This window comes from Schistocerca nitens, chromosome 6 (genome assembly GCF_023898315.1).
Source record: "Schistocerca nitens isolate TAMUIC-IGC-003100 chromosome 6, iqSchNite1.1, whole genome shotgun sequence".
NCBI classification, from domain to species: domain Eukaryota; kingdom Metazoa; phylum Arthropoda; class Insecta; order Orthoptera; family Acrididae; genus Schistocerca; species Schistocerca nitens.
In genome coordinates this window covers 118,084,302-118,100,698 of record NC_064619.1, presented here as the reverse complement: position 1 = coordinate 118,100,698, position 16,397 = coordinate 118,084,302, and the positions used below count along the sequence as shown (strand labels likewise).

The 16,397-nt window shown below is 42.8% G+C and overlaps 1 protein-coding gene across 1 annotated transcript in view; it reads right to left on the bottom strand.

Moving 5' to 3' along the window:
• LOC126262491 (unconventional prefoldin RPB5 interactor-like protein) overlaps nucleotides 1–16,391 on the bottom strand; it is a 57,509-nt gene extending 41,118 nt beyond the window's left edge. Inside the window, exon 1 of the mRNA XM_049959156.1 lies at nucleotides 16,134–16,391. Coding sequence (XP_049815113.1) covers nucleotides 16,134–16,217 — 84 coding nt within the window. The 5' untranslated portion in view covers nucleotides 16,218–16,391. The remainder of the gene's footprint in view (nucleotides 1–16,133) is intronic.
• Between the last annotated feature and the right edge of the window lie 6 nt (nucleotides 16,392–16,397).

Below are 16,397 nucleotides of genomic sequence, written 5' to 3'. Positions count from 1 at the left end.
CTGTCAAACACTTGGTAGCAGCTGCAGATCAGTGTGTTGGAAGAGCTCCTGAAACTCGTGTAACTGTGGTACCTGTACCAGAGATACCTCAAGTACTATCCTCTTCTCTGGATCCTGTCTCCTCTGCACAAAGTACAGGATCTGTCATTAACTGTCCACTTGACTGTGAGTGGTGTGTCAATGGTAGATCTAGGCAGGGTGGATGGGACCAGGGAGAACTCAGGGTGTTGTACAGATCCCCCTAACAACAAGTTTGACATGCTGTCTTTCACTGAAACTGAGCCAGTGGGACTCACTTCACCTGTTTTGGGGGAAACTTTTTGGTCTGGTGTCAGGAGGCGGCAAACGCAAATAGATAGGGGTCTATTAATTGTCAGCAGTTCAAATGTACTGCGAATGATGGTACCCTTAGGGAACTGGCAGTAAGTGACAGGAAAGAACATCAGGTGCATTCAGTGCCTATGCCTGAGGGCCTCAAATCAATATGTTGAAGAGGCTATTCCAGCAGCCACTGAGGGAACAAGGTGTAACCAGTGCAGATTGTACTACTTGTTGGAACAAATGATCCCTGTTGTCTGGGCTCCAAGGTCATTATTGGAGCATTACAACTAGCAGAGAAGGTTGAGATGACCAGCCTTGTGCGTAGAGTATCAACAAGGCTCACAATTTGCAGCATTGTGCCCAGAACTGATTGTAGCCCTTTGGTTCTGAGTAGAGTGAAAGGTCTGAACCAGAGACTTCAAAGTTTCTGTGAGAAGCTAGCTGCGGCTTCCTGAACTTGCGCCATGAGTTGAGAACTTAAGGGTTCCCCTAAATACATCAGGTGTGCACTACACATCAGAGGTTGCTATTAAGGTAGCTGACTGAGTGTGGGGTGCGCACAAGGGTTTTTAGATTAGATAACTCTCCATCCAATCCAGATAACGAAAGCTGTAGGAAACCCAGAAGTATCAGTTTACAATCAAAAGATATGCTTCCCACTGGTGAGAGTATTAAAATCAAAATCCTATGGGTAAACTGCCAAAGCATTCACAACAAAGAGTTTGAAGCACTCATGAAAAGTAGTGAAGCTCACATAATAATAGGTACAGAAAGCTGGTTGAAACCTGAAATTGGCAGCAGTGAGATTTTGGGGGGAAATTTAAATGTATATTGAAAGGATAGGCAAATGGTAAATGGAGATGGTGTATTTGCTGCAGTAGACAAAAGATTCAGTATCAGGGAAGGGCACAAAACGACAACTGGATCCTTCTATCGCACACCAGACTCATCTCCTGATGTAATGAAAAATTTCAGAGAAAACCTCAGATCGCTTGTACATAAGTTCCCTAATAATACTGTAATCATCGGTGGAGACTTTAATCATCCAACAATTAACTGGGAAAATTAGTTTTGTTAGTGGTGGACGTGATAAGACATTCTGTGAAACTTTACTAAATGCTTCTTTGAAAAACTATCTAGAACAGATAGTTAGGAACTCCACTCATGATGGAAATATATTGGATCTAATGGCAACAAACAGACCCGACCTCTTCGAGGATGTTCACATTGAAACTGGTATCAGTGACAAATTTCAGCCCTGGTCAGGAGCATGTAGAGGAACTCTGGTTCAAGATTAAAATAATAGTTGACTATGCACCTGATTGATACATACACAGTAGAACAGTTCATAATGGGTGGGAACCTCCATGGGATACAGTCACTGCAGGGAAACTTCTAAAGAAACAGAAATTAACGGATAATAGATGTAAAACAAAGCATAGGGCTATAGACAGACAGATGCTGAACGAAATGCATTTGGCTGTCAAGAGAACAATGTGTGATGCCTTCAATGACTACTGTAGCATGATTTTGTCAAATGCCATTTCACAAAAGCCAAAGAAATTCTGGTTGTATATAGAGGTTGTTAGAGGCACCAAAGTTAGTGTCCAGTCCCTAGCAAATGAGACAGGAACTGATATTGAGGGTTACAAAGTAAAAGCTGAAATGCTTAATTCCATTTTCAAATGTTCCTTTACAAAGAGAAACCCAGTAGAGTTGCCCCAATTTAATCCTTGTACTATCAAAAAGATGAATGAAATAAGTATTAGTGTCAGTGGTGTTAAGAAACAACTGAAATCGTTAAAACTGAATGAAGCTCCAGGACATCACGGAATCCATGTCAGATTCTATACTGAATTTGTGGCCGAGTTAACCCCTTTCCGAACTATAATATATTGTAGATGCATAAAGGAAAAACCTGCCATATTCTTGGAAAACGGCACAGGTCACATCCGTCTACAATATGGGTAGTAGAACTGATCCACAAAACTACTATCCAATATCCTTGACATTGAGAGGTATTTTGAACAGAATGACCTCATCAATGCCAACCAGCACAGATTTTGAAAACATCGCTCATGTGAAACGCAACTCATACTTTTCTCACATGACATACTGAAAGCTTTGGATATCAAGGCAACCAGGTGGATGCAATGTTTCTTGATTTGCGAAAAGCATTTGCTTGGTACCGCACCTAAGCTAATTGTCAAAAGTATGATCATATGGGGTTCCAAGTGAAATTTGTGACTGATTGATTGGTTGGTTGGTTGGGGTTGAAGGGACCAAATAGCAAGGGCATCAGTCCCTTGTTTCAAAGGTGGTCCATTCGGTTGGATTTACATCTCAGAAGAGTCATAACGATAAAAGGGAAAAGGCTAAAAAACGTAAAAGTGCAGTCGTGTGGTCAATGGTGAAAACAAAAGGAGGGAAGTCAGCAAGTAGGCAATCCCAAGCCTATGCTAGAGACAGGAAACATCCCACCTATGATGCAGAACAGGCAAGACCACCTGCTATTCAAAAGTGTTCAACTGCTAGAATGTAAAAGTGCATATTGAAAAAGGAGACTAACCAAATGTAAAAAGCGACAAAAACAGAGTAAAAGGGAGAGAAAAGAGGATCTTTGCAAGGGAGGGGAGTCAGGAATCTCCAAACACAGCTTACAGTGGGAGACACCCCAACCCTCACCACCCTGTCCCTACTCCAGAGGGAGATTAAAAACATTAGAACTGAAAATAAAAACCACTTTCACGGAGGAAACTGAGAACCAGTTCAACCATCCGGGAATCGTCTGCCAATATTAAAGGTAAAGTGCAGGGAAGTATGTACTCAGTACGCAGAGCCAAAAGAAGGGGGCATTCCACCAAAATGTGGGCTACTGACTGGAAGGCTCCACAACCACAAAGTGGGGGGAGGGGCTTATTACGCAAAAGAAAATCGTGGGTCAGCCTGGTATGGCAGATGCGGGGATGACACAGGGTGGTCGAGTCCTATCGGGAGAGGTGGAAGGAAGAATGCCACGGGACAGGTGTCACCCTAATCACACAAAGTTTATTAGACAGGGAGGTAGCCTCCCAAGAGTTGGCCCATGATTGTGTGAAGTGGGATTTGATATGAAGCCATAAATCTGCCGCAGGAGGGGTTACAGAGAAGGGGGTAAGTGACTTCTCCCCCCGCCAAACGATCAGCAAGCTCATTACCTGGGATACCCACATGGCCAGGGACCCAAAGGAAGTCAATGGAACAAGCAGCACGGTGAAGATCAGTGAGACGGTCATGGATGGCCGAGACCAAGGGACGGCGGGAAAAACACCAATCAATAGCCTGAAGGCCACTCATTTAGTCCGTACATAACAAAGCGCGGTTGAGTTGGGACTGTTTAATAAAGGTAACGGCCTGGGAAATTGCCATCAATTCTGCAGTAAACACCCCACATGCAGTTGGCAGGTGGTAATTTTCCATGCCAGCAGAGGGCGTGATGGCATACCCCACATGATCAGCAGATTTAGAGCCACCAGTGTGAAAAAACAGCAGCATCCCAAAACTCCCATAAAAGTCGGCAGAAAAAACAACGAACACAATTGGGGGAACGGAATCTTTAGAACCTTGGTGGGGATCCATTCAAATCCGGAGCCAAGGAACTAACCAAGGGGGGAGTGTTGGGGAGGGAACATGGGAGACAGGACAAAGAAGGAAGCTGAAAATCACAGAGAAGAGACGCAAGGCGGAGTCCAACCAGTAAACCTGCCCGAGGGTGGGAATCAGGTGGGCGACATCCTTGGTCTGGAACAGGATAGAATAGGAAGGATGAGTGGAGAGGAACGGACAATGATTGCATAAGAAACCAGAAGCTGGGACCGCTGAACAGAAAAGGGGGGGGGGGAGGGAGGAGGATCCCATCTTCAAGTAGGAGACTAGCAACAGGGCTAGTAGGGAAGGCACCTGTAGCCAAACGGATACCATGATGGTGGACCGGATCCAGGAGGCACAGTGTGGAAGGAGCAACCGAACCATACATTTGACAACCATAGTCCAAGTGAGACAGCACTAAAGCCCGATAAAGGTGGAGAAGAGTGGAATGATCTGCACCCCAAGAGGTGTGGGCAAGGAAGCGAAGGACACTGAGTTTACGGAAACATCCTATCTTCAGAAGTCTGATATGGGGCAGCCAAGTGAGCTTGGGGTCGAAAAGAAGACCCAGGAAATGAAACTGTGGGACCACAGGTAATCGTTGTGCATCGAGGTAGAGCTACGGATCGGGATGGACCATAGTACGGTGACAGGAGTGGACCACCCACGATTTTAAAGGAGAGAATTGAAACCTGTGTGAGAAGGTCCATGCAGAGGCACACCGTATAGCACACTGAAGCTGCCACTCTGCAGAGGCCATCGAAGAGGAACTAACCCAAATGCAGAAATCATCCACATACAGAGCAGGGGTGACCAAAGGACCAATGGAGGCCACAAGTCCATCTACAGCAATGAGGAAAAGAAGTACACACAATACAGAACCCTGGGGGATGCCATTCTCCTGGGTCCGTGTAGAACTAAAAACAGTACCAACCCGAACCCTGAACGACTGATGGAACAGGCACTGGTCGATAAAAACTGGGAATGGAACCCGAAGACCCCACTCATGAAGTGTAATTAAGATATGATGGCGCCACGCCGTGTCATAGGCCTTGCGAAGGTCAAAAAATACTGCAACCAAATGGCACCGCTGGGAAAAAGTCTGCTGAAGCAGATTCCAAGCAAAGTAAATGATTGATTGGAGACCGTCCCTCTTGGAAGCCACACTGGTAAGGGGACAATAGATCCCGAGATTCGAGGACCCAATTGAGCTGACGGGCTACCACCATTTCAAGTAACTTGCAAACAACGTTTGTCAGACTAACTGGCCGAAAGCTTTCGACAAACAGGGGGTTCTTACCAGACTTAAGGATGAGAACCACGATGCTATCCCTCCATTGACAAGGGAAGTCACCCTGGAGCCAAATATGGTTAAGCACCTGGAGAAGATGTTGTCATCGTGGAGCACTGACATGTTGAAGCAATAGGTTACGAACAGAGTCTGGGCCAGGGGCCGTATCATGAGAAGAAGAAATTACGGAAAGAAGTTCCCATTCAATAAAAGGTTCATTGTAAGATTCTGACTGACAAGGGGTAAAATATAAGGCGGAAGCTTCGGCCCGCTGTTTCTGGTGAAGGAAAGCAGTCGGATAGGAGGTTGATGCAGATGCAAAATGGGTTGCAAGATGTTCTGTGAGAATCACCAGATCTGTGCAAGGGCCATCCGTGAGGGCAAGGCCCGGGAGGGTAGACTGTCGATGGCAACCTTGGAGCGAGTGAAGTGTAGCCCATACCCGTGACAGAAGAACTGAGGGAAGAAACAAAGCATTTCCAACACAACTGTTTGCTCTGTTTGATTAAGTAACGGGCTTTGGCATGAAGGCATTTAAAAGTAATAAGATTGACAGCAAATGGGGGCCTCTTAAGGTGTTACAAATCTCGACGGCGATCACGGATGGCAATGGCAATGGCTGTACTCCACCACGGGTCTTGCCAGCAGCAAATTGGTCCAGATGAGCATGGGATAGCAAGGCTAGCAGCGTGAACAATCGCATCATCAGACTCGTAATGTAGGACGTCATCAATACAACCCGACGAAGTGGGAGAAAAAACAACCTGTGCAGTATATAGAGGCCAATCGGCACATTGGAAAGACCAACGAGATAACCTGTCCATGGGGGAGCGGGATGGGAGCAAGAGAATCAACAGGAAGTGGTCACTATCGCAAAGGTCGTCATGTGGTGACCAGTGTAATGAAGGGAGGAGGGAGGGAGAAGAAAGAGAAAGATCAATGGCAGAAAAGGTACCATAACTGGCACTGAAATGGGTAAGACGTCAGGTGTAAGTGTCCTGTCAGGAGGGAGATGAAGATTGCAAACTGTGACCCCAAAGTACAGGTGGACCCTAACAGCAACCGCTTCCAATGCAGTCTGAAGAGCAATCCACATGCTAGCAATGTCCGTACAGACCAAAGTATAAACGCCACCAGAGGCCCGCAGGGGGCTGACCCAATTTCGACAGAAAGCAGGGAACCCACGGAGGTTCGGTGAGTGATCATCAATAAAACGAGATTCCCTTAGAACCACACAAGCTGCAGAGTAAAACAAAATAAGGGATTTCAACTCCGGAAGGTGATGGTAATATCCATTACAATTCCATTGGATAACCACAGAATGATGATTCAAATGGGGGGTGAACAGGCTAAAGCCAGTCATGCCGCCGGGTCACCATCCATAACCGACAAGGAGGGGGTGACATACATGAACAGCAGGTCAGAGTCTGGTTGCGAAGGTGGGGATGGGACCTCTGGTGACACCAGTGGCTCCTTGTACCGGGACTTATGTTTCTTCTCTTTTTTCTGTTTGAGATCGAGGAGGGCTGTGCTGCAAAATGGAGCGAGCTGCAGCGAGATCTGGATCAGAAAGAGTGGGTGACCTGGGGGCCCACAGACTGGTTCTCATGGTCATCATGGCAGCAGACCTTTGGCCTGGAAGGTGCCAGGAAGGGAAGTCCTAGGAGGGGCGCCCTTGACCAGCAGACGCCAAAGAAATGGGACACTTCTCCAGCTGGGGAGGGGAAGCTGTGCCTGGAGGGGAGGATGTGGGAACCACTGGGGACGAGGGGGGGGGGGGGGAGTTCGGGATTGGGGGAAGGAAGAGGTGAAGATGAACTAAAGCATAGCTAGATGTCATTGACACAGGATGAAGACGTGTGTACTTCTTACGAGCCTCAGTGGAGGTTAGCTGATCAAGGGACTTGTACTCCTGTATCTTATTTTACTTCTTATAAGCCGGGCAATCCGGTGAACGTGGAAAATGATTGCCATGACAATTACAACACACAGGAGGGGGAACACCAGAACTCCCCTCATGGAGTGGACATCCACAGTCACTACAGAGAGGAATCTGTGAACAGCGGGAAGAGATGTATCCAAAACACTAAGCACTTAAAACATCTCATAGATGGTGGGATGTATGGCTTCACGTCACATCGATAAACCATAATCTTGACCTTCTCAGGGATGGTATCCCCTTCAAAGGCCAGGATAAATGCAACAGTATCAATGTGATTGTCTTTCAGGTCCTTCTGAAGACGCTGAACAAAGTGAACACCCTGCCATCCTAGATTGTCCCTAAGTTCCTCATCAGTTTGAAGGATGAGGTCCCTGTGAAAAATTACTCCTTGAACCATATTCAAAGACTGGTGGGGGGGTAATGGTCACATGCATGGAGGGTCGCAGACTGGGCAGATGAAGCAGTTTTGATCAACGATGAACCCGACCACATCTTGCTCAGAGAGTCCACTTCGCCAAACTTGTCTTCAATGTGTTCCACAAAAAATAAAGTATTGGTGAAAGTATCTCCATCAGTCCTGGTGCAAACCAGATAGCGGGGGAAAGGTTTAGCCCTTAGCCGACAAGACTGACCCTCCTCCCAGGGCGTAGCCATGGAAGGTAAGGCTGAAGGGGAAGAAGAAGCAGCACTAAAAGATTCATTTCCAATCAAAGAGACGGCTGTAGCAGAAAGGCCACAATCTGGACCCATACATGTTTCATTTGCATAGCGTCTGCCCTGAAACCACTCACTCTGCTCAGGGGCTCTCCCCATGAGTGTCACCCAGGCACAGCACGGGCCATCTGGCATGGTGGCCATTGCCGGGAGTTCCAATGCTCCAGGATGACAACATAATGAGGAGGATAGTGGAGCCAACATAAACAAGGACACCAAGAGAGGGAGGGCAGAGGGGAAGGAGTAAGGACAGGAGAGAAGGGGAAGGTAAAGGAAACGCATTCCAGGAAAGAAGGAAGGCTGCGATAGCTCGGGCCCACGTGCTAGCCACGCACATACTCACGAAAGGACCGTGAGCCCCCTGGGGGGGGGGGGGGGAATTTGTGACTGGATTGAGGACTTTTTGGCTGGGAATACACAGCATATTAACTTGGATGGAGAATCATGAATCATCGTCAGCTGCAGAAGTAACTTTGGGTGCGCTACAGGGAAGTGTGTTGGTACCCCTACTGTTCATGTTGCATATTAATGACCTTGCTGACAATATTAACAGTAAAATCAGGCTTTTTGCAGATGATGCAGTTATCTATAATGAAGCACTATCTGAGAGAAGTTGCACAAATATTTGGTCAGATCTTGATAAGATTTCAAAGTGATGCAGAGACTGGTAGCTTGCTTTAAATGTTCAGAAATGAAAACAGTGCAGTTAAAAAAAAAAAAAAAAAAAAAAAAAATGGTATCCTGTGACTATAATATCAATGAGTCACTGTTGGATACCTAGATGTAATGCTTTATGCGGATACGAAATGGAATGATAACATGGGTTCAGTCAGGTGCAAAGCAGGTGGTAGACTTCATTCTATTGGTAGAATACTGGAAAAGCACAATCAGCCTACAAAAAGAGATTGCTTACACATCTCTCTTCTGACCCATCCTAGAATACTGCTCAAGAGGAATACAGAAGCATCCGAATCTGCCCATCTGCTCTGACCCATGACGTAATAAATATGGTGGAAATTGCTATTCTAAGCATCTCCAATACGGTTCCTATGATGTCACTGCATATACACGGCAACAAATACGAAAATACATATAAATCTCCCCCCCCATGAACCATGGACCTTGCCATTGGTTGGGAGGCTTGCATGCCTCAGCGATACAGATAGCCGACAGTAGGTGCAACCACAACGGAGGGGTATCTGTTGAGAGGCCAGACAAACATGTGGTTCCTGAAGAGGGGCAGCAGCCTTTTCAGTAGCTGCAGGGGCAACAGTCTGGATGATTGGCTGATCTGGCCTTGTCACACTAACCAAAACGGCCTTGCTGTGCTGGTACTGCGAATGGCTGAAAGCAAGGGGAAACTACAGCCGTAATTTTCCCAAGCGCATGAAGCTTTACTGTATGGTTAAATGATGATGGCGTCCTCTTGGGTAAAATATTCCGGAGGTAAAATAGTCCCCCATTCGGATCTCTGGGCAGGGACTACTCAGGAGGAAGTTGTTATTAGGAGAAAGAAAACTGGCGTTCTACGGATCTGAGCGTGGAATGTCAGATCCCATAATCGGGCAGGTAGGTTAGAAAATTTAAAAAGGAAAATGGATAGGTGAAGTTAGATATAGTGGGAATTAGTGAAGTTCGGTGGCAGGAGGAACAAGACTTCTGGTCAGGTGAATACAGGGTTATAAATACAAAATCAAATAGCGGTAATGCGGGAGTAGGTTTAATAATAAATAGGAAAATAGGAATGCGGGTAATCTACTACAAACAGCATAGTGAACGCATTATTGTGGCCAAGATAGATACGAAGCCCACACCTACCACATTGGTACAAGTTTATACGCCAACTAGCTCCGCAGATGAAGAGATTGATGAAATGTATGATGAGATAAAAGAAATTATTCAGATAGTGAAGGGAGGCGAAAATTTAATAGTCATGGGTGACTGGAATTCGATATTAGGAAAAAGGAGAGAAGGAAATGTAGTAGGTGAATATGGATTGGGGGGAAGAAATGAAACAGGAAGCTGCCTGGTAGAATTTTGCACAGAGCATAAATTAATCATAGCTAACAATTGGTTCAAGAATCATAAAAGAAGGCTGTATACGTGGAAGAAGCCTGGAAACCTGGAGATACTGGAAGGTGTCAGATAGATTATATAATGGTAAGACAGTAAGACAGAGATTTAGGAACCAGGTTTTAAATTGTAAGACATTTCCAGGGGCAGATGTGGACTCTGACCACAATCTATTGGTTATGAACTGTAGATTAAAACTAAAGAAACTGCAAAAAAAGTGGGAAATTGAGGAGATGAGACCTGGATAAACTGAAAGAACCAGAGGTTGTAGAGAGCTTCAGGGAGAGCATTAGGGAACGACTGACAAGAATGGGGGTAAGAAATACACTAGAAGAAGAATGGGTAGCTTTGAGAGATGAAATAGTGAGTGTAGCAGAGGATCAAGTAGGTAAAAAGATGAGGGCTAATAGAAATCCTTGGGTAACAGAAGAGATATTGAATTTAATTGATAAAAGGAGAAATATAAAAATGCAGTAAATGAAGCAGGAATAAAGGAATACAAATGTCTCAAAAATAAGACTGACAGGAAGTGCAAAACGGCTAAGCAGAGATGGCTAGAGGACAAATGTGAGGATGTAGAGGCACATATCACTAGGGGTAAGATAGATACTGCCTACAGGAAAATTAAAGAGACCTCTGGAGAAAAGAGAACCACTTGCATGAATATCAAGAGCTCAGGTGGAAACACAATCCTAAGCAAAGAAGGGAAAGCAGAAAGATGGAAGGAGTATATAGAGGGTCTATACGAGGGCGATGTTCTTGAGGACAATATTACAGAAATGGAAGAGAATGTAGATGAAGATGAAATAAAAGATATGATGCTACGTGAAGAGTTTGAATGAGCACTGAAAGACCTAACTCGAAACAAGGCCCCAGGAGTAGACAACATTCCATTAGAACTACTGACAACCTTAGGAGTGCCAGGCCTAACGAAACTCTACCATCTGGTGAGCAAGATGTATGAGACAGGTGAAATACCCTCAGACTTCAAGAAGAATATAATAATTCCAATCCCAAAGAAAGCAGGTGTTGACAGATGTGAAAATTACTGAACAATCAGTTTACTAAGTCACGGCTGCAAAATACTAACACAAATTCTTTACAGACGAATGGAAAAACTGGTCGAAGCCGACCTCGGGGAAGATCAGTTTGGATTCTGTAGAAATGTTGGAACACTTGAGGCAATACTGACCCTACGACTTATCTTAGAAAATAAATTAAGGAAAGGCAAACCTACGTTTCTAGCATTTGTAGACTTAGAGAAGGCTTTTGACACTGTTGATTGGAATACTCTCTTTCAAATTCTGAAGGTGGCAGGGGTAAAATACAGGGAGTGAAAGGCTATTTACAATTTGTACAGAAACCAGATGGCAGTTATAAGAGTCGAGGGGCATGAAAGGGAAGCAGTGGTTGGGAAGGGAGTGAGACAGGGTTGCAGCCTCTCCAGGATGTTATTCAATCCATATATTGAGCAAGCAGTAAAGGAAACAAATAAAAATTTGGAGTAGGAATTAAAATCCATGGAGAAGAAAAAAAAACTTTGAGTTAGCCGATGACATTGTAATTCTGTCAGAGGCAGCAAAGGACTTGTAAGAGCAGTTGAACGGAATGGACAGGGTCTTGAAAGTATGATATAATACATACATAAACAAAAGCAAAACGAGAATAATGGTATGTAGTCGAATTAAATCGGGTAATGCTGCAGGAATTAGATTAGGAAATGAGAGACTTAAAGTAGTAAATGAGTTTTGATATTTGGAGAGCAAAATAACTGATGATGGTTGAGGTAGAGACGATATAAAATGTAGACTGGCAATGGCAAGGAAAGCATTTCTGAAGAAGAGAAATTTGTTAACATCGAGTATAGATTTAAGTGTCAGGAAGTCGTTTCTAAAAGTATTTGTATGGAGTGTAGCCATGTATGGAAGTGAAACGTGGACAATAAATAGTTTAGACAAGAAGAGAATAGAAGCTTTCGAAATGTGGTGCTACAGAAGAATGCTGAAGATTAGATGGGTAGATCACATAACTAATGAGGAGATATTGAACTGAACTGGAGAGGAGAGAAAATTGTGGCACAACTTGACTAGAAGAAGGGGTCGGTTGGTAGGGCATATTCTGAGGCATCAAGGGATCACCAATTTAGTATTGGACGGCAGCGCGCAGGGTAAAAATCATACAAGTAAAAATTACACGAGTACTAAAAGAAATCTGCTAAATTTCGATTATGTGATAAGTCACACAAATCTGAAGGCTGTAAAGTCAACTAAATACTTAGGGATTACAATTACAAATAATCTAAATTGGAATGATCACATAGATAACGTTGTGGATAGAGCAAATCAAAGACTGTGATTCATTGGCAGAACACTTAGAAGGTGCAACAAATCTACCGAAGAGAGTGCTTACACCACATTTGTCCACCCTATACTGGAGTATAGCTGTGTGGTGTGGGATCCGCATCAGGTGGGACTGATGGATGACATTGAAAAAGTTCAAAGAAGGGTGGCTCATTTTGCATTATCACAAAATAGGGGAGATAGTGCCACAGACATAATAACGTGAGTTGCAGTGGCAATGATTAAAACAAAGGTGTTTTTCGTTAACAACAGGATCTTCTCATGAAATTTCAACCACCAGTTTTCTCTTCCAATTGCAAAAACATTATGTTGGCACCCATCTACATAGGGAGAAATGATCTTTTTTTTTTTAAAAAAAAAAAAAAAAAAAAAGGGGGGAGAGAGAGAGAGAGAGAGAGAGAGAGAGAGAGAGAGAGAGAGAGAGAGAAATCAGGGCTAGCACAGAAAAATTTAACTGTTCGTTTTTCTCATGCACCGTTCAAGAGTGAAACGGTAGAGAGACAGCTTGAAGGTGGTTCATTGAATGCTCTGCCAGGCACTTAATTGTGAATAGCAGAGTAATCGCATAGATGTAGAATAAAGTGAATTAGATAAAGGAAGAAATGCCTTAGGATCTGAGCTTGGGAATAATCTGCCAAGTACATAAGAAAGGTGATAGGGCAATTGCTGTGGTCTTATTCTCTTAGGTATAACATATAAGGTGTTTAGTAAGAAAGCAAAACGAGGATAATGGAATGTAGCCGAATCAAGTCGGGCGATGCTGAGGGAATTAGATTAGGAAATGAGACACTTAAAGTAGTAAAGGAGTTTTGCTATTTGGGGAGCAAAATAGCTGATGATGGTCGAAGTAGAGAGGATATAAAATGTAGACTGGCAATGGCAAGGAAAGTGTTTTTGAGGAAGAGAAATTTGTTAACATCAAGTATAGGTTTAAGTGTCAGGAAGTCGTTTCTGAAACTATTTGTATGGAGTGTAGCTATGTATGGAAGTGATGCTACAGAAGACTGCTGAAGGTTAGATGGGTAGAGCACATAACTAATGAGGAGGTATTGAACAGAATTGGGGAGAAGAGAAATTTGTGGCACAACTTGACTAGAAGAAGGGATCGGCTGGTAGGACATATTCTGAGGCATCAAGGGATCACCAATTTAGTGCTGGGGGGCAGCGCGGAGGGTAAAAATCATAGAGGGAGACCAAGAGATGAGTACACTAAACAGATTCAGAAGGATGTAGGTCACAGTAGGTACTGGGAGATGAAGAATCTTGCACAGGATAGAGTAGCATGGAGAGCTGCATCAAACCAGTCACTGGACTGAAGACAACAACAACATATAAATAAGACGATAACATCTTCCTCCAAAAATACAACCAAATTAACGGGACAACGATGGAAAATTGGGGGTTTTCAGGTGTGGAGAAGGTAAAACAAAACAGAAAAAAACCACACCACAATCCTAAAACACAAAAAATTACATAATCTACAGGAATCAGACACTTCCCTTGACTTATATAGTTCAACCACCGCTGACGATACCAAGGCCAACGTCTACAGCAAAAACTATGAAAAATTGGAATTAGTCATTTCCCTTCACCTACATAGCTCAATCACAACTAAAAAAAAAAAAAAAAAAAAAAAAAAAAAAAAAAAAAAAAGCACCTACAACTACGAAAAAAAAAACCAAAACCACAACACCTCAGAAATTCAAAAGTCAAACAACCCTACATAAATTAAAACACATTCAATACACAATAAATACACAAAACATTACAACTCAATTAAGATAGACCCAAAAAACAATTACATAAAAACACACACACACACACACACACACACACACACACACACACACACACAGCGGGCACCATCAAACACAAGATGACATCTATACACCCAACTCAAACTCCATACCGTAATGATGTCACACACCACAACACCCTTACATCACGCGTCAAAGCAGACAGGTGGAATCTGACACTTCCGTTGACCTGTACCACCAAATAGTACAATGCACCATATTAAAACACTGCGCCACAATGACATCACACAACACAGTTACGGCATGGGCAGATGGGTGGAATCGAAACTTTCAGTTGACACCCGTCAGAGCTACTACCTCATATGTTTTCAAGTCTATTACTGAACCAACACACTCAAAAGAACAATTCAACACTTATTTAGGTCTATGGCCTGGAACTCTATTCCACTGCCCCTTTCCTTATATTGTGTATCCAGTAATGGAATACTATTAACTGTATCCATCTAGGTACGCCTCTTCAGTTTATGTTACCTACATTCTAATGATTGGCCTTTTGTTAAGTTTTACCTGATGTTCTGTGATGCACAGCATATTTGCAGATATGTTTCAATCTTTCACTTTCAGACTGTGATATGAGATCATCTTTCTTATTTTATCTAGGCTTCTTGTGTTGTGCTGGAGCAGTCTTAATGTATCATGATTTATTTTATTAATTATTCGTCTTTATACATTTACATGGAATCTCTCTGGTCATTTTGAATATAGGCATACCTACCGTGCCTCTATATACAGAAAAGCGTAATTAATGTAAAACGAAATATTAACAATTTCCAATCCAACTCGGATCTACATACTTACAACACAAGAAAGTGCAATGACATTCATATAAAAAGAGTTAACAAGGCTTTGGCGCAGAAACAAACAAACATACAAGGAAGCAGATTGTATAACAAACTACCGTTAAAGATAAAAGAAATAAAAAAATTGTCTTCATTTAAAGAAGCAGTATTCAAGTTTTTAATGACCAACTGCTATTATAGTGTAAAAGAATACCTGGAATAGCTTCATACTAAACAATTATATTTATGTACTCTGTGCCAATAGTAATTTTTATCTGACTGTTACTATGATCTAAATAAATAATATGTACAAAAGTGCTAGAATTGTATGTGTTATATCTAAATGTCAACTGTGTATTCCATGTAAAAAGTCTTTCTCATACATCAATGTAAATAATCAAAGTTGTACATGCTATTTCAATGTGGTCTGATGTTATGTAGTCCACTATGCACATCTGTATTTTGTATAGTATTGTTCACCCTATATGTGTGTGTATATATATACACTACGTATTTTTTGACGAAATCCATGCAATGTAAATTGTCTCGTGTATATATATACTATGTATTTTTTTGACGAAATCCATGCAATGTAAATTGTCTCTGGATGAATAAACAACAACAACAACAACAACAACAACAACAACAAATACACAAACACATTGTGAAAAGGTTATAGCAACTGATGAGATACATATATTAATCGGTCATTACTATTACTTATTAAGATACTTGTCCACCAAAAAAAACATGACATACTCATTATATACACAAATACATGACACCCTATGCACCATCTAAGCTGTAATTTCCTCCAATGACTGTCGCAAATGTTCAATGGTTACTCGGCACCTCTGCCTTTCGGAAAAAAATTCCCTTGAGGAAGGCCCAATGAAAAGCTAGGAAATCATAGGGGCTGGTTGACACACAGAATGTTTCTGGAAATTAATCATCTCTTACTGCAATCATTCAGATCTAAACAATGCCGAGTAGGTTGCGGTCAAGTGAGGGATGATACATCTATGACATCCACATATCACTGCCAGATTCTGTTGGGGGACTACTAAAGCTATTCATTTACATTTTCTTGGGGCCTCTCACACACACACACACACACACACACACACACACACACACACACCAGTAATCATACTGGTTGTTCACTCTCATCAAAGGGCAGAACTGCAAAGTTTAAAAATCTTATTTTACCTCATCGTACGTCTGTTGCAACAACGAAGTGTACGTCGAAGTAGCTACTTCTTGTGGAGGTATTACCACGTTCTCCTCTGCCATTGCAAGATTTAAATAGCGATGTCAGGTTGTGGCATCAGCGTAGTGATGTGTTCACAACATGAAGATATTTCATTATAGTGTTATAACGCCTTCACATGCCTCACACGACTTTCTTTGAAACACCCTACACAATCCCACCACCTTACTGCCATCAAAACAAACCAACGATGTTAAGTAATT